Source organism: Perissodus microlepis, chromosome 15, assembly GCF_051167445.1.
Source record: "Perissodus microlepis isolate ML-2025 ecotype Zambia chromosome 15, ASM5116744v1, whole genome shotgun sequence".
Lineage (NCBI taxonomy): Eukaryota > Metazoa > Chordata > Actinopteri > Cichliformes > Cichlidae > Perissodus > Perissodus microlepis.
The window spans coordinates 17713258-17740741 of NC_140475.1; the positions used below are offsets into that span (position 1 = coordinate 17713258).

General features: G+C 39.7%; 1 protein-coding gene across 1 annotated transcript in view; it reads left to right on the forward strand.

Moving 5' to 3' along the window:
- The window catches only part of map3k5 (mitogen-activated protein kinase kinase kinase 5), an 84487-nt gene that overhangs the window by 22142 nt on the left and 34861 nt on the right, over window positions 1-27484 (forward strand). Inside the window, exons 3-7 of the mRNA XM_084952264.1 lie at window positions 1563-1586; window positions 7347-7540; window positions 11343-11511; window positions 13623-13729; window positions 25033-25203. Coding sequence (XP_084808390.1) covers window positions 1563-1586; window positions 7347-7540; window positions 11343-11511; window positions 13623-13729; window positions 25033-25203 — 665 coding nt within the window. The remainder of the gene's footprint in view (window positions 1-1562; window positions 1587-7346; window positions 7541-11342; window positions 11512-13622; window positions 13730-25032; window positions 25204-27484) is intronic.

Here is a 27484-nt window from a genome sequence, read left to right on the forward strand (position 1 = left end):
TCACGTTAACAATCCATTAAAATTTGGCTTACATCCACCAAGGTCTTCAAGGTCAACCTAATGATTTATTGCTCTAAAATTAAAAAGTCCTTATAACTTGATATATATATATATAACTATATAACTATGATACTTACAAGTGTGGTGGGTATTGTGGACACAATGCACACTTTTACACACATCACAAATTGCTGAAGATGTAGATGTGTATTACTCTGGTCATCATGCAAAAAGTTCATACTGCTTAAAGTCCATTTACAAAGAACAAAGAAATAAAAAAAAAATGACTGTATACAATATACTGTACAATTTCCATACAAAATGCCCAAAGAACGAGCTGGCCTGGAGGAGGTTTGCACTCTTGAACTGCTTCTTGTTATAAACTTGAAGTAATAGAACCAAGTGTTGATTAAAATTGCTCACAAAATGTTGTTTATGATTTTTAGAAAGCCACATTGCTGCTGAGATTTAGAGATTTATTTTTTTAATATTTTTTTGAGCGCCACAAAGCAACAGCAAATTCCTCAGCAACAATTTAGATAATTAAATACACTGGAAGTTTTACACTGGAAAGGGCTTGCAGGTAACAATAAAGTGCATACTACTCAATCCCTACTAGCAATATGTATTGACCAAAGCTGTGTTTATTTACCATAAATGTCAGACTACTTCAGCATGTAACAATGGTGTGAGTCTTGTAGTTTCTGTACCGCAGACAAAGGCATGGTTCAAACCGTCTCAGGCCCACGCAGAACACATTTTAAAATCGCCTGCTGTAGGCAACTTGCAGCAGAAGAACACTGAAGCTTTTCTTTTAGTTAGTCTAGTGGGAGGAGTATTGTGGTGACAAGGGTCATGAGCCAGAAAACAAACTGTAGAGTCGACCCATAATGCACAGCCTGCACAGTCAGGGGAGGCGTGTCTTAAAATAAACACAACATAAAAAGCTGACATTCACAGCTGTATTATGTCTGCTTTTTATGGCAAGAAAATTGTTTCAAATGATGTTCTTTCCTGCTCCTGGTGGTATCTGGGAGGGGTTTTTTGTCCTGTGGTCTGCCATGGTGCCCACCCGTCTAGCTGGCTGTGGGTTAACTTGTTCTCACCATGCTTTGAAAGAATTCACTTAGGCAGTTTCCTCAGATCTCTATCAGGCCACCACATTGTTTTAAAGGCAGCTTTTTTATACTCAAATATTTTTCTTTAAACAATGGCGATCATGAAAAAAAATCCTAAAAAATAATCTATATATACTAAGTCTCAGTGTACACTTGTTGATTATGCTTCCTTTCACTGCCATATACTTCTCCATGTACAAACAAGTAATTGTTTCATCTAAAGTCATCCTATAGGTCATCACGGTTTACTAGAAATATTAATCAGCTGTTGGGAAATCAACAAATATCCACAAATACAAGTCGTCCTCACAAAGTGTTTGTAGCTCAGGTATGGTGTACTGAATTGAAGTGTCATTCAGTAACATCGTATCTAACGTAAATTGCCTCTCGGAGAAAATGCTAATGATGAATTTCTAAATGGATTTCTCTCTTTTCTTCTTTCAGGAGATAATTTGCCAGAAGAACACTGTAAGTACACGAGGCATTTCTTTCTTTTCCCGTTGCCTTTCACACATTACTCACTCATTGCTCACACATTACACACATTGTGTAGTGCAAAGAATATGTTTTTTACAGCACGCAGGGAGCACAGTGTCCTGTTGCCTTATGTCTCTTTTCGCTATTGTAAAGGCTTTCTTTTGCACAGCCCACTTTTGTTTCGAAGCTGTGATAAATATTTGATTTCATGTAAAATGAAAACATCTTCCCTTCCACTTTCAAGATGTACGTCTCAGACAACAGCTGCTTTGAGAGTTACAGTGACTTGCAGTGCCACAATCTGCATAAAAAGGCACAAGCATTTTGAGAATTTGACTTGCAAAAAGTGCAGTATTCAAATAAGGTGCTGCCTTAAAGCTAAGGAAATCCTGTCCTTTGCATATCATACTGTAGTTCCTAAAATTAGTAGATCAATATAGAGTCACCCACTGTACCATATGTTTTAAGTAAAGCCTTTTTAGCAGACATGTAAAGATTGTTGTTTTTGTTTTTGAAGTTTCTCTGCAGACCCATGAGCCTTGTTACAATGTATTAATATGTACAACTTTTCTTGTCTTATCAACCACTGAATGTGCTTTCGCAGCACAGTTTCCTGAATATGTTGCTACATCTGCCAAGAATTAGTTTTGCCTATTTATACTTTTTTTAAAATTATTTGGGTTTTTGGAACTTAATGAAATGTTACTGACAAAAAATAGGAGGAGTGTTTTCCAGATTCCAGAGTTTCCTGTCTTCTTTCCCATTCCTGTGAGTCTAAAACTGAATTCAGTTTCCAGTGATGCAAAACAGAGATAAGCTGCAAAATCTCTTATTTCAGAGACCAAAGGTAAAGAATGTTTGTCATCTTAAAAATGATGAACTGATTCTGATTGACTTACATTTCTAAATTGCGCGCTAATTGTGTCAATAACACAGATGCGGTCGGTAGTCCATGTTCAGCAGTCAGATAAAAGGCTCTCCTAAGTGGCTTTTACAGTGAAAGGAGAGCTACATGAAATGTACTGTTCTCTGACACTGACTCGTACCAAGAGGAGAGCTGATTATCACTCACAGTATGAGAGTGTGAGCTTACTGATCTCCCTTATGTGCACTTACTGTCTTTGTTCTTTCTCTTTCCTGCTTGTATTAATGCACTTAAATGCACTCTGCACCAGTGCACAGGCTCTTAACTAGCCATCTGTGCAGGTAAAAGTGCATTTAAATTGCAATACTGGACTTTTTGATCATTCTTTCCCATCGATTTAATGTTATTACAGATGTTTTTTCCCCTGAAACGCCATAATTAATAGCAATTTTATATCTTCCTTATTCTCTTTCATTCCCAAAAAGTTCCAGACTTTCAGCCAAGACTTTGTTAACATATCCACATGGCATTTCTTTCTATGATATAAGGAATATAATGATCTAAGCAAACACTCAGCATTGCCACCTTGGAACTGCAGTGAACTAATGATTCAAACGCAAGTATTTAAATAACCAGGGCTGCATGTGAAACATAACAAACCATTCCTTTCAACTTGTTTATCCATTCTTTGTTTAGCTGATGAACAGGGTTTATTCAACATGTTGCTAATAATAAGCTGTTTGTTAATCTAGTGAAACCGAAGGCTCACAAACGAACCGAGTGAGGTTCCATGTGCTGTACCTTCCTGATTCTTCTGTATGACAATTATGAACTCGTTAGCTACGGCTATCACAGCATCAGATTTTTGCTTCATTTTTTTATTTTTGAAAGAATTCAAAGAAAAAGAATAATTACACATCCATTCATCCATCTATCTTCCTCCTCCAAACCAGTTTAGGGTCACATGGCCTGGAGCCTAATTTGGCTGTCAGGGGTGGACAGCTCACCAGTGTATTGCAGGGCTGAGAGACAGATAGCCATTCACACTCTGATTCACACATACAAGCAGTTTAGGATTAAGTCCAAAGCATGTCTTTGGGCGGCGATAGAAAGCCAGAGTACCTAGGGAGAACCCCACAGACACAGAGAGATAATGAGGTCACCGAGCTGCCCAGTGACCTCATTATAGAGCACCATTATCATTTACTTAAAGTCTTAGAAGCTATCTGATGAAACGCCAGTAGCCCCTCTGGTTTTAGTCTTCTCAATTGCCCGAGGGAAGTATCACGGTTTTTACGTGCTGTATTCGCCCCTTTGTTTATCTGCTACTCTTTAACCCAGTAGTTATCTGGTGTTGTGTACAGTGTAAAAAGAACTTTGACTGGAAACAGCTGCTTGTTAAGCTGAAAAACAATACAGTGGTGAGAGCGAATGGAAGCATTGTAACAGTAACACTCACCTGGAGTTAGCAGAAGCAGTTCAAACTTCCCTAAACCCAAGAAGATCTTTGGTTTAAGGTCCTGATTGCATATATTGTTATTGTTTAGGAAGCAGAAGGTTGATCTTCCCTCTGTAGTGCTGCAAATACATTTCTTTTTTTTTTTTGTGACTGCTTTAAAATACACTCTGCAGCTGCAGATATGTCTGATTATTCTCATCAGTGAAAAGCATGTGCTCCTGCTTGTCTGTAACTGTGTGTGTAACTCACTACCATTATAACTGAAATCCAGGTAATTAGCCTCTTTGTGTATGTTCAATTACTGTAATTACATACACAAATATCCCTCCTTGTCACTACACTTTCATTTACTTTCCCCACTGATTTCTATCTGCATTTGCTGCCCATAGGAGCATAGGCGTGTGTGTGTGTGTGTGTCGATTACCCTGTTTCGACTCAGTTTTTAACTGTATCTCTGGCTATTAGATCAGAGTGGGACAGCCCATTTACAACTTCGCCAGATATCTTAGCATCATCGAGATTTGGTTGAAAAGTGAAACGTGAAAAGATGTTCTGTCAGGTAGTTGAAAGCTTGCAAACGACCTGCAAATTTGATCCAGAAACGTCTTCTTATGAGGCAGCAGTGCTAACCACAGCACCACAGTGACCTGCCAGAATCTGGGAACAGCGGTTTCAACTTTCTGGAAGCTCGCACGAATAAATGTTTACATCATCGCAACCATTTCCCATCTAAATTAAATATCAATATAATTTTTAAAGACATCGATTTGAATTTTTGAAACAATTCTTACTTTTAATGTCTGCTTAACATTAAGACATTATTCAGACTGAAAGTGCATTGATTGTTGGTTAAATTAGGTAGTAATTGGTTCAAATTGCAATGGGATTTGACTAGACTGACCAGATGGCTGGTTTTAACCCACAAAACAACATCCATGGAGACTGTTGACTGGAGTGAATGGTTGTTTACACATGTGTCTCCAAGATATTCTCCTATATTCATGTTCAGTTATTGATTATCATTTACAACAAAGGTTAAAAGCTACGTCTGTTGCCAGCCAGGCTCCATATTTTTTAGCAAAATGCTTCATGAGCTGCAGGCAAGAATGGACACCGTGACATGTTATCTTTTGTCCTGCTTAGGAATAGTTCAGGACAAATTATGATTTACATTACAAAGCATACAGAGCCCAAATGTGCCCCACAACACCTCAGGAGCAATGCAGGTTGTGTTTAGTGCTTGAGTCCACTTGTCCAAAACACATTTTAAAGGAGTGTAAACAGGCTCTATGAAGGTGAGTGAGTAGGCTGCTCGAGAACATTGATGCTGAAAGTGAAGATGAGCAGATGGATCTTTGGCAAGACTGACTAAACAGATGACTCACTCTGTAAATACCTGGCTTATTCTTTGGATTCATCAGCCAGAGTTGTCACATGTGTATCAGCTCGGAAACCTGCTACCTGTAAAGGACTACTGGAGGTTAGCTTCAAATAACCCGCAGCTGCTGCCGCACTGAAATATGCATCAGCGTGTGAAAACAAATCTGTCATGTGAGCCCCATGACAGCATGAATCGCACAAAGAAGCTAAATATAGCATCAGCATTTTGCAACCTGTCTGGTTACACGTAAAAGAAATAGGGGTCACAGTCTTTTTTTTGTTTTGAAAGGCACACACTGCCGCTGCAGTTACTGGTGATGTCATGAACCACAGTTGCACAGGAGGAAGTAGTTATCTTCGGTTGGCTTTCATTGCTTCAATGCCACATGTTCCTCTTACTTCCTTTTTTTTTGGCAGTGAAAGCAGCAGCAGCAGCGTATTTTCGAGGTTGCTGTAAAACCGAAAGCATGATAGATTATTAAAGTCATCAGGATGCAGCTGGGTTGCAGCCCAACCGCCTTCAGATGCTCGTGTTGTTTCACCACATATCTCACACTCTGAGAATAGCTCTTCTTGACAGGACTTGTGCTGTTTCTTGAGGATATTAATTGTGGATTTCCTGCCTCTTTCTCGCTCTTTCTCTCTCCTCTGTCTGTAGACACCGCACGCATGTGTTTCCTCTTTGTTTATTCAGCAGTGGTGGGCCGCCGCGACAGAAGCATCAAGAATGCGGTGCAAATAATGTCAAGTTAAAAAAGCAAATACAGATACACAATAATGGCTGTCGAGTATTAAAGCTAAGTGAATACAGAAAAAGGCCTTAAATGCTACTAGTGCGGAAAAACCTGAAACAGACTTGAAACACAATTACTCCATAATGGCACAGCTGGAGCAAAGAACAGGGTAGAGCTTTGCAGCAGGTGAGCAGGGAGACTTCAGCTGCTGTTGCTCGATTTTTCTTGTGCACTAGGCTGCTTGAGCGAGTGACATTTGAAAATGAGGTGCTGTAAGTGTTTGTGGTTATAAGACAGAATCTCCTAATGAAGCTGTTGCATATCTCACCTTCCTCTGCTGCCTGTTTAGACTAGTTCACTGAAGACAATGCTACATAAACACTATTGTGTGAATAGGGAGATCAGAGATGAAGGTTCATGTAATTACCCGAAACCATTTCAAATAGGGGAAATTACTGCAGACTTCCCCCCCAGGCAATCTGCTTCCTCCCTATACAATGTAATGTTTCATTGCACAGGTCACTGAAATCAGCTGGAAGTTGAGTTTATTGAACAATTTCGATACGTTAGTTTTTGAATGAAGCTATATATTCTGATAGATAGTAAACCTCATTTATTATCTCTTTTGTACACTTTAGTAAAGCTAAGGTTTGAGACTTTAGCGCCCAGCTCCTATTTTGCATAAATGTGACAAAACGGATAGAAAGAACAAAGTTGAAGATGGTTTTATTGATACAGTTTATGCAAAGATGTTACAATAAACATTAAAAATCTGATGCTGTATCTACACATAGTTTAGTATAAATTTAACATTATAGTCTGTAAATGTTACAAATATAGTTGCATACATATAGTTTCATATAATGGCAGCACAGTGGTTAGCACTGTTGCCTCACAGCAAGAAGGTTTTGGGTTGAATCCAGGGTCTACCCCTACCTCCTTCTCCATGGCATCTGGGATAAGCTCAAGCATCCTCCATTCCCGTGACCCTGAATTGGATAAGGAGAAGAAAATGGATGGATTTATAGTTTCATATATTTTCATAAAGCTACTAAGCCTAACTTATCGAAATAGATGTTTGTTTGCAGAAACTTTGCCTTGAGTGCTCACATCAGTCTTTTAAATTGGTGAAAAGTAAATTAAAAGTAAATTATAGATATCATTTAAAAGTCTACTGAGTATGGTTTATGATTAAAAAAAAACAATACACACATATTTTGGGCAAATGTTACAATTGCATACAAAAAGAAATTTCACAGATGTTTAAATGTGCTGATATCTGATATTCAGAACTTTGTTTCCTCTCTTAACAGACATGCTCAGCTAACTACACCTTCATCCCGTACATGGTGACACCTCAGAATAAGGTGTACTGCTGTGAGGGCAGCCTGATGAAGGGCCTGACCGAGCTGATGCAGCCCAGCTTCGAGATGCTGCTGGGTCCCATCTGCATGCCTCTGCTGGACCGCTTCATCCAGCTCCTCAAAGTGTCGCAAGCCAACTCCCAGTAAGTATATTTTGCTTATTTATATCTGCTTTATATCTGCCAGCTGTAATAGAAATATAAACTGTAGTGAAATTAAACTTCCTATTGAGGCAATCCAGAAATTTCAACAATAATAGCGTACAAGCGGGGATGCTAAACAATAGAAACACCCGGGTTATGAGGTCAGTAATGCTCTACAAAGGACTAATGATAAAAGCTAGATTTTCCTGCACAGCAAACACAGAAATACTGTGATAGCTAACATGTTAGGCCTAGTTAAGACATTGCTTATGACCTAAAAATGCAGCTTCTGAAAGTACTGCACTGGTGCCGACTGGGACAAGTTTGCTACTCCTTTGGTGCAAACTCAGGTGCAAACAAGCGTGCAATAGCCGACTTGTTTGCACCTGAGTTTGCAAAATTGACTGCCTGTCATTTTGAAATATTGTTGGGGGGTTTTTGTGTGTCAGTGCATGACTGTGGTGGAGCAGTGGTGTGGTAGAGGGCAATAACCTGTTTTTTTTTGTTTGGTTTTTTTCATTATTTATGAGCCGTAAAAACGAGCAACACAAAGATAAAACTCACATGAAGTGTGACATTTTCTAATTTTTCCTTTGAGAAGAGGCAACATATAAAAATATAAAATATATGTCCAAAAATATAACATGACATAAAATAGTATCAGTACTTTTACAAAGATTTGACGCACGTTTTGACTTTTGAACAGACTCTTAGGTCCATAGTTTTCTATGCATGCTTGCTTTAACCCTTAACGAATGAGTCTGTTTTCCATGGAATATATTTCTTCTGCTACATGTCCAGCCGCTGAGCTGTCCTTGGAGGATTACGTTTTAGCCAGTTTCTTGTTATGACCTTTTTACATGCACTGGTCAAAACTTTGAACACATATATTCCCTCGCTTCGTATCATGCCACTGGGCATTTATACAGATTTGATTATGCTGAAATGGGTAACATATACTATATTAATTTACATATTTGGCACCGTTGGTTCATGAAAAGATTCTTGATGTCTCTTCCAGGTCTCTCAACTACACCACATTTATGCAGCATAAACAATAATTACATCATTAAAACAACTTTTAGAGGAAAATGCAGGTGAAATTGCAGTGTCAGTACTAACAGCCTGCTTATTTGCACAATATGGCAGATATTGTGGCAGATTTTACACAGAATTGTTACAGAGTAATTTGTCTGTTGTTACAGTATACAGAAATTAATCTATAGTTTGCAAATGGGACAGTAGTTTAATCTAAGATTAACAACAAGAGCTTTGCTAGAAGTGACATTAACAGCATGCTGTGTGGAATAACAATCTGAAGTTAGCTGTTAGGACTGTGCCCACTATCATGTTTCATCAGAGTGTGCACAGTTTTTCAGCTAGGCTAAATGCAATACAGTAAATATAGTTTCTACTTTAGCTTTAGCTATTTCTGTATTTACTTTGCTTCCTGTAACAATTTTCCTTTTTGTTTTTGGAAAAATTCAAAGTTTCTGTTTTGTAAACTTGGCTTTGCTGAGACAAATAGTGTTAGTGAACGTATTGAGAGCTTTATATTTAGGTTGTCTAGTGTTACTAATGAAGGACATACTGACAGTACAGCAATGGGTTTGAGAAAAAGGAAGCAAAAGAGAAAGAAAATCTATTTAAAGCTCCTGACAAGATGATCCTCTGAAAGCACTGTAAGATCACTATTACTTATCACAGAGTCATAATGTGCATGGGAAATGCCCACAATATGACTCTGTGATATGTTTTCATAATGGTAAGCAGTGCCCAAATGATTGCTTCATTACATAAATTACATTATACTGCATGCAAATTAAGGTGAAAGTTCACAAATAGGAAGGAGCTGTTGTAGCATTACCATTTTTAGCATTTTAACATTATGTTTCTATTTGAGCAGCTCTGTTAGAAGTTTTTCAGCACACCAGGCATTTATTTTATTATCCCACTCATCCTATTTTTACTTGTTCTAATTATTTTTGTGCGTGGATCCTTCAGCCTTACTTACGTGGTAATTTACATTTTGAAACCAGAGAAGAAGAAAAAAACACATTTGTTTGGCTCAGTTGCTGGGGTAATATTTTAGGCCTTCTTGCCAATAGGCGATACAGCAGCCAGTCATTTCTAGTCCATCTCCAGGAATAGTGACTCAGGTTTTACAGGCACAAAAGAAAATCATGTAGATTGATGAAGGCTGTGTCTCCTGGAGACAGGCATAAAGGAAAGTATGAAGATCCTACAATTGTAATTCAGTGGTTGCACTATATTGTTTTGGGTGTATATTGAAGTCGAGACCATGTTTTGAAGTCTCAAGAAGACAGATAAGCTTACTGAATTACAAGAGCCGTCTCACATGAAGCAAATATATGTATTTATGTCTTTAAAATTGCTCCTTCCAGCAAGGACACACCCAACTGATCATCTGCAGCAGATCATAATATGCGAATACATGATTTGTTATTCATATTTTATGAAAAACAACCTAAACAGGAAAATATTAGCCGGCCTGTTCATATTAAACACATTTACTATTTAATAACAGAGCTTGTATTGGGTTATTATTTAGGCTTTAATCACTCCCTGCAAACAGGGTTGACCCCCAGGATTGGCTCGGGGTTATGGCAGCAAATCCTCATCACTGCATGGGTCTTTTCAAAATTGTGTAAAAGGCTTAATTATGTGAATAGAGAGCGTAGACTGTGTCATTATTTGGCATTTAGGTCTTAATATTATCATTTTAAGCTAGAGTACACTACGTTCAGCATACAAGAGGCTGGGGAGTGACAATAATGTGCATCAGTCTTTTGAGTTTTAATGCCAGTACACATGGTTTTTCCACAATCAAAATGAGACGATTATGAGAAGGCTATCCTTTGCAAACTGCTGATTAAACAGCCAAAGAAATTCAGCATTAAAAAAGACACAATTTGCAACTGGAAAATACTAATTAATTGAATTTAGATGGTCCACATTCACAGGATTTCTGAAGGTTTTCAGTTTTGCGGTTTTAAAGGTGAAAATCTAAAAGATCCTACAGACAGGCTTTTGCTAACCCATATGGAAAAGATAAATATAAATCTTATAAAGTTTGTATCTGTCTTGTGTGAAACTTGTATGAAAAGCATACAAGAGTGAAAACAGATATAAGATCCTTTGAAAAATTCTATAAATGAAACTTGTATGTTTTGGATACTTATTAAAACAATATATGAAAGTAATGAGAAAGTGGCCACTTTCATGAGTAAATCATATAAGCCTGATATGATTCACTATATGAAGTAGGCCACATCTTATGCAAGTCTTTTATACGTTTTTACTATTTCGTTTCCATATGGGAAGCACCTGAACCGCCTCACGTATTTTAATATTCTTTTGCTCATCCCTTTGTGTTTTTTCAAGAACAACTAAGAGCTTAAGAATATGGTTTCTGGAAGTAATTCTGCTTTAAGCTAATTAACTGTCTTAATTGTCTGCTCTGCTTTTAAATCCATCAAACTAATATCTGAAGTTATCAGGTTTATTGATCCCTTCATCTGTCAGTGAATAATTTATGAGATGACTTATATGAGATGAAAATAGCTCGTGTCTCACTGGGGAATGATCTGAAATTATGCAAAACAGTGTGAGAATGCAGGGAAAGAAGTAAGTCCAATTGTGTTAGAGTTGAAGGAGCAGATCCTAAAGTATGCAAAACATTTTTTTACTAAATTTTTGTATTGCTATTTGTCGATCATATACATGCAAGCCAATCTTCTCCTACTATAAATGCATGTTTGTTTGTTTTCGTGTCTTCCAGCCAGTATTTCCGTGAGACGATTCTGAATGAGATCCGTAAAGCCCGGGAGCTTTACACTGGCTTGGAACTGGCTGCAGAGCTGAGCCGAATCCAGCAGCGGCTGGACAACGTGGAGTGCCTTTCAGTTGATGTCGTCATCAATTTGCTGCTTACGTACAGGGACATCCAGGTACATCTGTCGGGTGTGGACTTCCTGAACACCAACATATTGCTGTCATTTGTCAAATTATGTGTATTGCCTTTGGGTATTTCAACCAGAGGGGCTGTGGTTCAGTGGTCCTTGTTTATCATGTACTGGGTCTTGGTGCACCCTCCCCCCCTTTTTGTTCCATGTCTGAAACGAGTTATTTCAGCTTCTCCTCCTTTAGGCCATTTTTATTCTCATTGGCTGCCCCTCATAAACAAGCCAAAGCTGTGTGCCTGAGATAAGGACTTCAGTTATCTTTAATCTGAACATCCATCTGTGCTACAACATCAAAAATCATAAAAAAAAATATTCATGATAGGCCAATTTTGATAAGGCAGCAGTCTTAAAAATAAACTTTGGCTATGTATTTGTTTAGTTTCAGTTAAATTATTTATTACTCTATGTAACAATCTCAAAATTACTGAAAAATACCCGTCACATTTCCTGGACGGGTTCCTAGGAAAGTTGATGTCTTGTTTTCTTTGGAACAAACATTCAAAAGTACAAAACGTTCAGTTCAGCCAGAACCAGTATAGTCACGAGAAGATTGTTATTTTCAATTTGCCGTAATATTTGCTGGCATGGCTCTGTTTTGGGACTTCCCTGCCCTTCATCGTGCATACTTGGAATGCAAAGGGCAGGGAGAGCAACAGCAAGACTTCCAGCACACAGCAGAGCAGAGCAGGTGTCAGTGACAACAATCCCTAACACTGATTAGGCAGGAAACAGCATGAAATGAGAGGCTGTGGTGGAGATGGCTCACACTGCTGCTTGTTGAAACTGTAACTGTGGGCGGGCTAAACAGCTTAAATGGCACACCCTATATGAGATTAGAGAATTGCATATCGCGAAATGTACAGCTGAACCATCAGCTGATTTTCCTTGGCAGCGTCTAAGCATGACCTCATGGCAGTGAATTCTAAGCTAGATTTTTCAACTACAATAAACTGGAAAAAATGAGCAAATGCCCACAGATAACAATTAACTTCAATTGACTTTTTAATGTATTGATTTATTAATTGCTACTACATTTTCTGATAACCAATTACCTAAAATTTCTGTCTCAAAGTGATTGTAATTATGTTATAAAATTGCCAAAAATGGGAACAAATAGTTACTATTTAATACTAACAAAACAAAATCTCAACATGGTAATTTCACCACGCCTTTACTTTGAAAAGGGCATGCCAAAAAGTTTCTCCATAAACGTTCAGGCATTTAGCTAATCACCCACAACCTTATCAAGTTTAAACCAGCTGTCAACTCCGATGCACTGAATGTGCGTGCTGATGTCCCTGACCTTGAAAAAGAAACGACTGTACACATCTGCTGTACAAATTTAAGCAAGGTTACTGAATCAGCTTCAATCTATCTCCACCATCCGTTTACCAGTGCCACTTTCTCAAACAGGGGCCATTTGCAGACTGCCTGTAGAGCGCTCTAGGCGAAGCGTTTGGTCTGTTCGTCTTAAACGCTCTGCTCTTTCTCCTCTTTAGTCTCCGCATTGCCATGGCTTTCTCTGTCCAGATCGTCCCACTCACCATAGGCAGTGCACAGTCTAATGAATCATTCATTAGAACAATAAGCATTGAGGATGTGCTGAATTATTCAGAGTGCTTTGGCTGTGGTGACTACAAGAAACAAAAACGTGATGAAGAGGCAGCTCAATTATTGAAGTGCTTTTTGTGATACACAGACAGTTGAGTCTCAGAAATAATAAATAAAAGGACATCAGAAACTCTCCCTTGAGGATCAAAGCAGCAGGTAAATACACCGATGAGTCAGAGTGTGTGTTTGGAGGGCACTGGAACCGAGGTACATAGGCACTAGTCCCACAGTGCTCAGCAGTGACTGGTGGTGTTCCTACAAGATCGTATTTAAATTGCTCCTTACACTGACTTTGGTGCACTTAATGTTATCTTCTGTGACTTCTAAAAGCCTTTCTGCCAGGTGGCGCTAAAGGCAAATGTCTTCCTCCTTTCTTTTTCTTTTCCTTAACTTGCAAAGCTGTGACATCACAAAAGTGTCATTGATGTCAGATACACCAGTGACAGGAGGAACAGCTCAATAGCCGATCTTTTCTTACCTTCTAGGATTATGAGTCCATCGTGAAGCTGGTAGAGACTCTGGAGAAGCTTCCGACCTTTGACCCCATGGCTCATCCACATGTGAAGTTCCACTATGCGTTTGCTCTGAATCGGTAAGGCAACGAGCATACGTGTCATAGAGATCCACAGTGTAAACCTGTACCACCAACCTGCATAGAATAGAATAGAATAGAATTCAACTTTATTGTCATTGCACATGTCACAGGTACAAGGCAACGAAATGCAGTTTGCAACCATCCAGAAGTGCTTTAGCCATGATATAGATATATTACAAATATATATTAGCAATAATATAGATATGTGAGTATATTACAGAAATGGGTCTATTATGGTATGTTATAATGTACATGGTATGAAGGTATGTTATGAATATGCTATAACTATAAGTATGTACAGGATATACAGGGAGTGCAGAATTATTAGGCAAATGAGTATTTTGTCCACTTCATCCTCTTCATGCATGTTGTCTTACTCCAAGCTGTATAGGCTCGAAAGCCTACTACCAATTAAGCATATTAGGTGATGTACATCGCTGTAATGAGAAGGGGTGTGGTCTAATGACATCAACACCCTATATCAGGTGTGCATAATTATTAGGCAACTTCCTTTCCTTTGGCAAAATGGGTCAAAAGAAGGACTTGACGGGCTCAGAAAAGTCAAAAATAGTGAGATATCTTGCAGAGGGATGCAGCAGTCTCAAAACTGCAAAGCTTCTGAAGCGTGATCATCGAACAATCAAGCGTTTCATTCAAAATAGTCAACAGGGTCGCAAGAAGCGTGTGGAAAAACCAAGGCGCAAAATAACTGCCCATGAACTGACAAAAGTCAAGCGTGCAGCTGCCAAGATGCCACTTGCCACCAGTTTGGCCATATTTCAGAGCTGCAACATCACTGGAGTGCCCAAAAACACAAGGTGTGCAATACTCAGAGACATGGCCAAGGTAAGAAAGGCTGAAAGACGACCACCACTGAACAAGACACACAAGCTGAAACGTCAAGACTGGGCCAAGAAATATCTCAAGACTGATTTTTCTAAGGTTTTATGGACTGATGAAATCAGAGTGAGTCTTGATGGGCCAGATGGATGGGCCCGTGGCTGGATTGGTAAAGGGCAGAGAGCTCCAGTCCGACTCAGACGCCAGCAAGGTGGAGGTGGAGTACTGGTTTGGGCTGGTATCATCAAAGATGAGCTTGTGGGGCCTTTTCGGGTTGAGGATGGAGTCAAGCTCAACTCCCAGTCCTACTGCCAGTTTCTGGAAGACACCTTCTTCAAGCAGTGGTACAGGAAGAAGTCTGCATCCTTCAAGAAAAACGTGATTTTCATGCAGGACAATGCTCCATCACACGCGTCCAAGTACTCCACAGCGTGGCTGGCAAGAAAGGGTATAAAAGAAGAAAAACTAATGACATGGCCACCTTGTTCACCTGATCTGAACCCCATTGAGAACCTGTGGTCCATCATCAAATGTGAGATTTACAAGGAGGGAAAACAGTACACCTCTCTGAACAGTGTCTGGGAGGCTGTGGTTGCTGCTGCACGCAATGTTGATGGTGAACAGATCAAAACACTGACAGAATCCATGGATGGCAGGCTTTTGAGTGTCCTTGCAAAGAAAGGTGGCTATATTGGTCGCTGATTTGTTTTTGTTTTGTTTTTGAATGTCAGAAATGTATATTTGTGAATGTGGAGATGTTATATTGGTTTCACTGGTAAAATTAAATAATTGAAATGGGTATATATTTGTTTTTTGTTAAGTTGCCTAATAATTATGCACAGTAATAGTCACCTGCACACACAGATATCCCCCTAAAATAGCTAAAACTAAAAACAAACTACAAACTACTTCCAAAAACATTCAGCTTTGCTATTAATGAGTTTTTTGGGTTCATTGAGAACATGGTTGTTGTTCAATAATAAAATTATTCCTCAAAAATACAACTTGCCTAATAATTCTGCACTCCCTGTAAATATGAAAAACTATACAGAAATATGAACTATGCAGGTTATAAACAGTTGTAGAATTAAAAATTATTGTATTGTACAGAATGATTATTTACACAGAATTATACAGTAGTGCAGTTAAGATAAGTGAGATATGTGGATAATTTCTACAGAGGCTATATAAAGTGCTAGTGGTTGTGAGTGGTGGTTCAGTCCATTTTATTATTGTGTGTATGAGGGTACAGTTGTCCAGTGTGTGTTTGTGTGTAGGTGGTTGTGGGTGTGTGTATGTCCAGTCCATGTGTTTAATGTGAGTCAGATGTCAGGAGGCAGAGTTTAGGAGTCTGACAGCTGTGGGGAAGAAGCTGTTCTGGTACCTGGTGGTCTGAGTCCGGCGGCTCCTGTAGCGCCTCCCAGAGGGCAGGAGGGTGAAGAGTCCATGTGATGGGTGACTGGGGTCTCTGATGATTTTCCCAGCCCTTTTCAGACACCGCTTCCTGTAGATGTCCTTTATGGCAGGAAGTGGTGCTCCGGTGATGCGCTGGGCAGTTTTCACAACCCTCTGCAACGCCTTCCGGTCCGAGGCAGAGAAGTTCCCGTACCAGACTGTTATACAGTTGGTCAGGATGCTCTCGATGGTGCAGCGATAGAAGTTCACCAGGATGTCTGAGGACAGGTGGTTCTTCCTCAGAGTCCTAAAGAAGAAGAGGCGCTGGTGAGCCTTCTTGACCAGCTTGGAGCAGTTGGACGTCCAGATGAGATCCTCTGAGATGTGAACTCCCAGGAACTTGAAGCTGCTCACACGCTCCACAGCCGTCCCCTTAATGTAGATGGGTGGAAGTGGGTCAGCATTCCTCCTGTAGTCCACAATGAGCTCCTTGGTCTTCTCAGTGTTGAGCAGCAGGTTGTTTGTGTCGCACCACTCAGCCAGACGATCCACCTCCTCCCTGTAGGCGGCCTCATCGTTGTCGTTGATGAGGCCAATCACCGTGGTGTCATCTGCAAACTTAATGATGGTGTTGGAACCATCGGTAGGTCTGCAGTCGTGGATGAAGAGGGAGTAGAGGAAAGGGCTCATCACACAGCCTTGTGGTACACCGGTGTTCATCGTGATTGTAGATGAGCAGCGGTTATCCAGCCAGACATGTTGGGGGCGGTTGGTCAGGAAGTCCAGTAACCATTTGCACATGAGGGAACTGATGCCCAGGTCTGTCAGTTTCCTGATGAGTTGTGAGGGGTGGATTGTATTGAATGCTGAACTGAAGTCTATAAACAGCATTCTGGCGTAGGTGTTGTTGTTTTCCAGGTGTGAGAGGACAGAGTGCAGTGCGATGGAGACTGCATCCTCTGTGCTCCTGTTCTGACGGTATGCGAATTGGTGGGGGTCCAGGGTGGGGGGGAGACAGGATTTGAAGTGTGCTAGGACCAGCTGCTCTAAGCACTTAGTGATGATGGGGGTGAGGGCTACTGGGCGGTAGTCATTGAGGCTAGATGGGGTGGAGTTTTTGGGTATCGGGACGATGGAGGTGGATTTGAAGCAGGCCGGTACCACAGCGTGGGCCAAGGACAGGTTGAATATGTCTGTCAGCACTCCTGCAAGCTCCCCAGAACACGCTCTGAGAACACGCCCGGGGATGCCATCAGGACCTGCAGCCTTGTGGACATTACGCTCCTACATCGGTGGGGGAGAGAGTCAGAGGTTGGTGGTCTGGCGTCATGTCTGCTTTGGTTGTAGTTGTTGGGTTCCCTCGCTCAAAATGAGCATAAAAGTTGTTGAGCTCGTTGAGGAAGGAGACATCAGAGGATGCGGGGGAGGGTTTGGTGGTCCTGTAGTCTGTAATGGTCTGGAGTCCTTGCCACATGCGTCGGGGGTTGGAGTTGGAGAAGTGTTCTATAGCCATAGTCGCAAGGCTAAAACAGGTTTTCTGCCAGTTCACTGAGCCAAAGCTGACCCCCCAGAAACCTTTCCTGCAGAAACCCTGCAGCATGCACACATATTCAGTTTGACAGATAAAAACTTTAATGAAAAATGTTACAGTAGGAGCTTTTTTCGTGTGTGTTTTTGGTTATTGCGACCCTTGACATCTGAGTAATGTGTCTTCTCCACAGTGTCGCTGGTATTGTGTTCACCTTTTGAATCTGTCACTGTGTGGAAAAGTAGTCCTGGGGACACATACAGTAGCAGGAGCTAACACTGTATATTCAGCGTATCCCTGTTTTCTGTGCTTGTGTTGCTGTGTTTGCTTGTTCTGTTGGATATTTTATTATATAAATGTGGAAATATAAACCTTCAAAGCTTTTCTGCCTGTCATCCCTCTCGCTAATTTGGCAGTTTGATAGGGTCACAACTGTGTATGATATAGACATGAAACTTTCATTACGCAGTTCACATGAAAATGATGGTCAGGCTCCAACAGACTGTGGTGTGACCCACGAGTACTGAATAAGGGACATCAAATAGAGGGAAGGTGCTGGCCTTTATATATTTCAAATTATTTATCAGTCTTTGACTTTCTCCCACCTCATGAAATCTTTGGTGAGATGCTTCACACAGATGTTGTCATAGAGATGGGCAGTTTTGTCACGCTGAAAGGCTTTCATTTAAATTACATAAAACTAGATGCTTCATTGATGCATGAAGAGTAAACTAAGATATCACTAAGTTATCAGAATGTGAAACTAAAGAATATTTAACCGTATCAAAAAGATTTTGTTAAATTTTGAAGATAAGCGATGACATGCACTTAAACACACCTGCTTTTTCTTTAAGTACCTTTCACAAAACAAAACACACCCAGGTTTCCTGGAATAAAAACTTCTAAACACAGTGAAGCAAATGCACTCTTTTCCTTTGTCCTAGTCTTTTCTCTAAGTATCATAAGGGCTGCCACAGAGTATTTTTCATGGTGTTCAGGGTTTTCTTTAAATATATTCTAGCGGTTTCATTTATCTTGCGTTAGCAGAGCGGTAATGAAATCCCAAATGTATGTCTCTAAGCAGCTGTGACATTATTGGTGCGCGTCTAGCTACAGTACTCATCTCAGGAAGAGACAGATGTACAAAACAGGAGGTTTTGGCTGCTTGTTTCTCACCAGCTGCTTTTCTTGTAAACTTCCTGCGGTTTTCATGGTGTGACTGCCTCAAACAGCAATAAAGCATGCTGTTCTTTAATTTGGCAGCAAATGGAAAATGTTTCTGTAGGGTGCCAAGATGCCCGTGTGTTCGCTGTTAGTAGCTGCTTCATTCCCACTATGTGATATTGCATTTGCGAGCTCGAGGCGGCATACCGAGACATTTTGTCAGACCAATTCACTGAATGAGTGGTAATGATGGAAAACTCTGTGTCTTTGGTGAGGTTGAGTTGTATCCTCCAGTGTTAGAGCAGGTCAACATGAGCAGAGGGTAGGAGGGCATTTATGTCAGTTTACCTATTCAGCAAGTAAACCATTGCATAAATACAATAGCTGTTCCAGGAGATTGTTATGCCACAGGTGGTGTAACTGTGCTGTTGTCTGATTTGTTCTTGTTGGTGGGAGGGAGAAATAGATTTTGAGCGCACTAAAGGTGGTAAATTGGTCATATCTTCTTTTTGAGACTTTTGGAGCCAGTAATTATATTTTTAACTTTACTGTACTTTATTTTACTGTATGCATTTAGTAGCAACTTTAAAGACAAATAAATAGAAAAAAAACCCGAATAAATTACCATGTATTATTATAAAACTGACCTGCCAAACAGTATAAAAAGCACCACATATCCCCACATACAAGCTGCAACATGCAGATTGTATGTTTATGCAGTTGGAATCCAATGATATGATACACATTATTTTAAAAAGCACCAAGTTGCATAATGAGTATTTTTAATTTGGATACTTTAATATTCAAATTACATTTTTGGGGGGGGGGGGACCACTGAATAACTGCTAATAAAGTAATATCAAAGTAATATCAAATGTGGTAATGACATAGGGATTCTGCTCCACAGCTCACAGGTAAAATATAGGTAAGATACACTGTAAAAGAAAATACAAATATACCCCAAAAAGCAAAAAACAACAGGGAATCTAAATTCAAACAGGGAGGCAGGGAAAATGAGGGAAAGATTCACAAATACCATGACTAAAAAAAAAAGGACAGGACTATTTATACACATCAGAGAAACAGAAACAGCAGAGTGGACAAGACACAGGTGTAGACAGTCATGACGACGAGATGGGGGAGGAAATGAAATTCACCTAACTATCAAAGTAAAACCAGGAATGACAAGAGAACCCAACTGAACACAGAGATGCAAAAACCTGCACAAAAACATAGTAGAGAAGGGACTCAATGGTGGCTAGAACACTAAGCCCGAAACAAAAACACAAATATTAAACTGTTGATTACTGTAAGGGAAAACATGGAGGAAATTGCACACAAATACAAACTCCATAAAAACAAAACTAGAACTTTAATACAAGAACTAAAGCATCTGGGAACTAGAAAGCAGGAATCAGAATCATCCTAACTGTTGTGTAATTATTGTTCTCACGATACCAAAAGCTAAAACTAACACTAAAAATTCCTAAAAACAAAACTAAAACTAAACATAAAAACACAAACACAGCATATCGCATATCTGGAAGCACACACATGCATATTCTGTTTCATTGGTATCCCCTGTAAGATTTCTGGGAATAATTTTACACACCATAAAGGCTAGGCGTGATTTTTGCACCGTTGTGCTGAAGTGCCAAATATTTGATTTGCATGATCAGACAAAAGCAGATCTCTCCGTTTTAGAATTTATGTTTTCCACACAATTGTTAGCACTCATCCCTGAAGCCTCTGTGCATTTGAGCATGCCCATAGATGTTCTAGCTATTGCCTCTATTGCTAAAGAGAACACTAGCAGCTCTATGTTATGTATTTATAATCACCCAGAAGTAGAATTATATCCTTGGAAATGCAATCTCTTCTTTTAAGCCTGTTTCAAAGCTTTTATTCAAATTACTCATAAACTGCCTTCGGATAATAGTTTGTAGAAGGTGGCACCATAGAATAGTAAAGTCAAATATTCTACTCTGTTCTGAGTGTGAAACTGAATGAATTGCTTCACTGAGATGCAGTTGTATAAATCATTACCTTCAATGAGCTCTGAGTAAGCAGCATGCAGCCCACACCATGCCTTGAGATTATCAATATTTAGCCTTAATAGGCACTTAATCATTGATCTAAAGTAGGTGCTCTGCTTCTAAATGAATCTGGTGGGTTGAAGGGGCTTCCGCCTCAGGCATGTGAGTCTTCAGCTCTGCTTGGAGGCCTGTTGTGCAGGTCTTACTACTAAGAGCCTGATGAGATCGAGGAAAAAAATCCCCATATCCAAATACCCATCAGCACTCTGACGAAAAGAAAGAGGGAAGCGGAGAGATGCATTCGAAGAGCAGATCTTGTTTCCCTCGTTGCTCTTCCCTCTGGGCAGTCTCCATGGTAATAGCTGTCAGCTCATATGTTTTATTTAACCTTCACGCCCTGGAGAGAAGCCACGTTATGTTAATAAGGAGGGGTTTTTTCATGACTGTCACACATTTTGTCTGTGTGAAACTCTGCAGGATATCACCTCTAATTTCTTCTCCCAAGTCTGTGTTTTGGACACAATCTGTTATCTTATCCGATTAATAAATACTGTTTGTCCTATCCATACTTTAGCTGTTATTTACATAAAATAAAATGTGTGCAACACCAATTGTAATCTCAAAATGCTGTTTTTTATAGACGCTCCAAACTATTTACTGACCTGAGGACAGCAGCATTTATCTCCTTCTTTCAAAACTGCGCAAAAGCTTTGCTAAAAAAGAAATCTCTTTTTTGATTTCACAATACTAAAGCAAAGGTTGGTCTAGGTGCAAGGGGGGTGCCTTGGGAAATCAGAAAAATTCAATCAGAAATAAATAAACCAACTGGGGATAGATCTCTGGGGATAGGCCACAATATGGTTTCACACTGACACACTGAAATCAGTAAATTACTCTACATGTGTGAAACGGTGTATCACTTTGTCTTTTGTTTGAATATCACATTAAAAAGTCAAGTAAAAACACTGCGAGGAAAGCTATACATTTCTAAACTTATTGTATTGTTTAGCATTCATAATTAGAACGTTTTACATTTTCTGTGATGCATTCAGGAGGACAGGCCACCGCTCCTCCCACCTTCAGTCAAGCACCTAACCACAAGCTTCCTGGTCTCTATTTGTGATCCAACTTCTGTTGACCAATCGTGTTTGAACAGGCTTTATTTCCCTGCAGGTAAACAGTCTGTGTGAAAGGGGGGGAAACATAATAAGGAATGCATTTGCAGAGAGAAGTCTTATGGAAACCATTATGTGATCACAGTTCAGTATTTTATTTAATTTATGTTTGCTTTTTTAAAATGTATTTAATTGCTCCTTTTAAAGTGGCTTCACAGTGTAATGGTGTAAACATTCAACTAATATGCAAAAACTCCCTGGTTTCAGACCAGGAGTGGACACAAATCCCAAGAGGCACGTCTCAGAAAATCATCCGTCAAGCCAGAGTCGTAGAATAAACGACGGAATGACTTCCTCCAGGGCTCTAGTTTAAGCTATCTTTGCTTTAACGATGAAAAATTTCTTGCTCTTCACCTTTCGCACGCCAGTATTATTTACCCATCTAGATTGAAATTACATGTAGCTGTACATACTTCGATAGCTTTCATCCTGGCAGCAGTTTAGGATGAGTCACTCTCTACAAGACTGATGTAGATGTCACTGAACTGGAGCTCTGTCGCCACTTTCAGGGATTTAAATAAAGGCACAATATGAACCACAAGTCCCCAAAATTCAGATTTATCTTTAAATCTTCGTTTTTCCCTCCACAGATAGATGATCCAAATAGTCTTGGCCTGAGACAAGTGAAAAAAACAACACTTTTGTCCTGCAATACTGTCATTCTTTCCGGTCATAGTGGATTAATGTTTGCCTGCCAGGGAAGTGATTCAGTCACGTGACTGAAAACTATGGTTTGCAGTTCTTTACATTAAAAGAAACGACGCTGTACCAGGTGTTCCTCTAGTAAATGACGAAGATGAATCTGGCGACCTTCTTCCATTGCTCTGTAGTCTAGGTCTGATGCTCACGTTGCCATTTTTGGTGCTTTCGGTGGTGGACGGCAGTCAACGCGGGTCCCGTGACTGATCTGCCGCTTTGCAGCCCTATACACAGCAAACTGCAATGCCCTGTGTATTCGGACAACTTTCTGTCAGAATCAGCTTTAAATTCGCTCAAATGCTTACGCTTACCCATTTTTTTCTGCTTCTAACACATCAGTTCTGCGGACAAAATGTTCACTTCCTTCCTAATGTATCCCACCCACTAACATGTGCATTGATGAAGAGATAATCAGCGTTATTAACGTACCTGTCAGTGGTCATAATATTATGTCTGTTAACTAAAGTAAGTTTGACATTTGTGGTTTAAATGTCGGTTTAGAAAAAGATAATGGATTTGAAAACTCAACATGTACCTGATGAACACTGAAGTAGGATTTTCTATATGAAACAGTTGGTATATTAAACATAATTCGTGTAGCTAATAAATCAAGACAACTGACAATCAAGACAGTCAGATTTATAATTCAGTCTATCTTCCTATTTGCATTCCTGTTACTAATGAAGCAGCAGCATTAAACATGTCTTCTGTTGACACCCGGTGAAAAAGTTAACATCCATGTAATGTAAGCAATTACCACCTGAAGAGGTTATCGCTCGTTCTTTAATACCATAATAGATTCCTTCTTCTCTCTTTGTTATTTTCCAGTTCGACTGCTCGTTAGAGAGTCTCAAATTATTTCCTCGCAGGTCAGTTATAACTGATCATTTAGTCCCTCATTGAACACCTGTGGTACAATTGGAACTTCACAGTGCTAAATAAAATTGGGCATTCTCTTAATGAACCCAGTCACCTCTGTAATTTAAGGTCCTGGTGGCGTCCTCTGTGCCTGGTATTAGTGTCCAATAACAATACCTCTGCAGCTGTTCCCTAGCTACTCACACGCAAAACACACATATTTATCTGCTCCGCACACCTACTCCGCATGCACATGCATGCTGCTGGTGATGCTCACTTTAATGCAATCTGTTCAAACCAGTTATTTATTTATACACCTGAGAATATACATGGTCATTTGGCCATTTCTTTGAGTCTCATTAGCTTTTAAGTATGCAGTAAAACTATAAGTCATTATTCATGTTCTAGAAATTGCATTTTAAATGCCATCGTGTACCATTTTAATGTTTACCCTTTAGGCTTTGAAAATACATTAACTCTTGGTGTGATTATGTAAGACAGTTGTTTAACAATAGTGATTCAAAGGGGAGCATACAGTACAAGTTAAATGCAGGTCTGTAATGGATTTAATGCATATATGAGATGTGATATGCATAGAAATAATCGAGCTTAACTCATCTTTGTAGCTCACATCTACTTGAAGGAAGAAAAAAGTAGCACAGCCTGCCGGTCTAAAGAGTTAAGCAAGGGCAAAATTGCATTCTTTGTAATGCCCAGTAGGGGGTAACACCTCTGGTTGTAAATTGAAAACAGATTTAATAGAAGTTTATAAGAAAATGATCCTGTTTCTCACTTGTTTTGTGACCTCAATGACCACAGTTTATGATCTCATTTGCTGGTTTTAAGTTTGCTCCAACACAGCACAACATTTATTTTGTTTGTTATTTTTCCCATTTGGAGTAAAATAAATATTAAAGCAGGGTGCACTTCATGACATGTCTACCACATGCCTGATTAGTCAAATCTCCCTGGAACTGTAGCACGGCTGACCTGGATTGTGTGTAAAGCATGATACAAAAAATATTAACATTTATAAATGCAAAAATATGAAATATATTTTAACTAGTTGCATCAGTTCTGATTGTCTGGTTGCAGAAAGTCTGGTTGCAGTGGAGAATGTAATTTTCTATTACTGTCTGTGAGATGCAAAGGTGCTTTCAGGCTAAATGAGCAAATATAATCTCTCCAGAAACTTCTGGGTGTGATTCCAAATGGGTGTGCCCATAAAACCTTCAAGTGGAGGTGTACAGGAGCCACCCTTACCGGATACCATTGAGCCTAGACACCTTGCTGACGAAAAGAAGTACTTTCCCTTTCGGGCTTTGACCACAAGCAGAATTTAAACAAAAGGAAGATACATTTTCACTCAGAACAAGTAATTAACTTCTGAGTGTTTTGAAAGTTTGGTAAGGGACTGGGATAAGGAGCTTACTGATATAGTGAATTTATGGACACTGGTATAAAAGTCCCCTTTAAGATTAATAAGTGTTAATAATCACAAACCTAAATCCACTGATATCTCTAGATATGCTCAAAGCTGTTTTGGGGGGTTAGTTATTAACTTGTTACATGCTTTTTTGTGTTTTTTCCTGTGTGTGGTTATAGAAGGAACCTTCCGTGCGACAGGCAGAAAGCCCTGGACATCATGCTGCCCCTGGTGGAAGGCGAGGAGCAGGTAGCGAGTGACATGTACTGCCTGGTGGGACGTATCTATAAGGACACGTTCCTGGAGTCAGACTTTACCGACACACAGAGCAGAGACAACGGCGCACTCTGGTAAGAGAGCGGGCAGGATGTCAGTGTGCATGTGACATTTCTGCTAAGCCAAACACATTCTGAGTCACCAAAAATTACCATTTCTAAGGGCAGGGTGCATGGGAAGAACAGTGACTCACCAGATCACACCATTAAGAGTTTATCATGAATGGTGTCAGTCAATGCAGGATTTCATAATGGCTCTTATCATGAAGGTAAAACCCTTTGCTGGTAATGAGTCTGTGAATAAACCACAGCCACGTAGTGTGCAAAATTCTTTGAGATTGCACAACGACACCTCATAGCAACATAAGAACAATACCATTAAAATCCAGACTACAGGGATCGTGGATAACATACCAAGATGACTGAAATGTAAAATTAGCAAACATTAGCAGTGACAATAGTTTGAGCTGCTAAATGTTTTGTGCATGTTAAGCTGAGCTGCCTGGTTTCTGATGCTGGTAGCAACAGGAAGTGGTGAGCTAGCATTTATTTAAGAAAAAAAAAAAACATTGTGAATATAAATATTGGTACAGGTTAAGATTAATGGCATCATGATTCAGGAAAGTGTCCTAGTTGTCTAATATCTCTGTAGAACCACAAACCCTTGCTATTTGAAGACTCTGCATCACTTCCACACTGCCTAGTGTGACCAAAAATAGCTGAAACTTTTCAGTTTAATAAAGTTAAACAGGTTTGGGTAACATCAGACTGTTGTAGCTTCATATTAGAACAATAAAATCAGAAATAAAAGACATTAAGTTCAGCGGCATTGGCACAAAAACTGCTGCCACGCTTTATCTTTCTTGTGTCTCGTCTTTTATCCTTGGGAAACCACTTTAGGGATGATTTGGCATCTCTCAAGAAGTCTCATATTTTTAAACTGTGTTTCAATAAGTCAAGTATAATATAGTCTTGTATGTCCTATATTAATCCTAACTAGAAGCAGTATTTGTTTGAGTAACTCTGACCAAATTGTGATTTTAGAAAATTAAAGATGAGTGAATTTTAGTGACAATTTATACTTGGCTAGTTTCCCCTTCATGGCTGTCTTCATTTTTACATCTGGACAACTTTGATTGTAGCTGCTGTTCAAAAGTTTCTCCGTACAATTTTTATCCTGGATTTCAAATACCAGGCTGACCTGATTTGAATAGCGAGGATCCATTATGGTCCAGTTAGCAGCTGTCATCAGTGTAAGGCAAGTGTATGTAGGGCAGTGCATCAGGTCAGAGGATGTATGCGTACGTCTTATGAGATGTATGCACATCGTTTCTTCAAAATTCATGGCAGTCGTAAGTTTATCCTCCAGTGTCCAGCTGTCAGAGTAAACTATGGAGGCATCCACCAGTGACCTTTCAGCACTCTTCATGTTGTTGTGTGCCGTTCACTCCACACTGAGGAGGAGGTTTTGCCTCCCACCCAGCTCATCAAATGTACCCCTTGTAAAGTCGTCTTTCTCCCCAAAATGGAAACCGAGTTTCAGTATTAACACAGTGGAGGAGACCCAACGTGCATCAAAGATGGATCACAGCAAGTGGTAAGAACAGGGCTTCATTAAATGATCTGTCCATCAACCTTCATCAGGACTTCCAGGGAGAAAAGAGGAGTTAAAATCAGCTTTTTGTGGGTGGAGTCAGAAATCCTTTTGGTTGCACTTTTATCTTAAAGGTTTCTGTGTCTTCTTACAGTTTGGCATCTAATAAAGAGATTAGTGTGAGTAAATTAACATTCTGGTGTTTTTGCAAGTGAAAGTTTACGTTTTCTAATTACATTTTTTGGAGCCTGACAACTTGCAGGGACCCTTTGGATATGATAGAGTTGGATATTTGCTACCCAAAAACTAGCTAAGTCAGCATGACGCTAATGAGTAAGCACAAAGAAAGATGCATTTGCAGGGTTTCCAGCAGCTTGTTGAAACTGAACTCTCAAATTTGCCATCTCCTCATGAGCATGGCTGTGATGCGAGTGCACCGAGGCTAACATTAGCTGACGGAAGTCGGCTTATTGAGAACACAAGGCGGCTGATTGTCTTTATCTGGAAATTGCTTTTTAAGATTTCATATCTTTGTTGACTGCTTAGATAATCAGGCTCCCATCTGGCTGTTATTTTCAATTCCGTGTCACAACTTGGCACAGGCCTCTAATAACGCACGCACCCCTCTCCTCCGCAGAACAGATTGCTCATTAAATAAATGAAATTTCTTGTTTTGTGGGGGTACTCACAGTTGCTGTTTGATGTTCTGTGGCCCCCAACTCAATATGGCTGTAATTATTTTTTTCTATCTTGAAGTGTCTC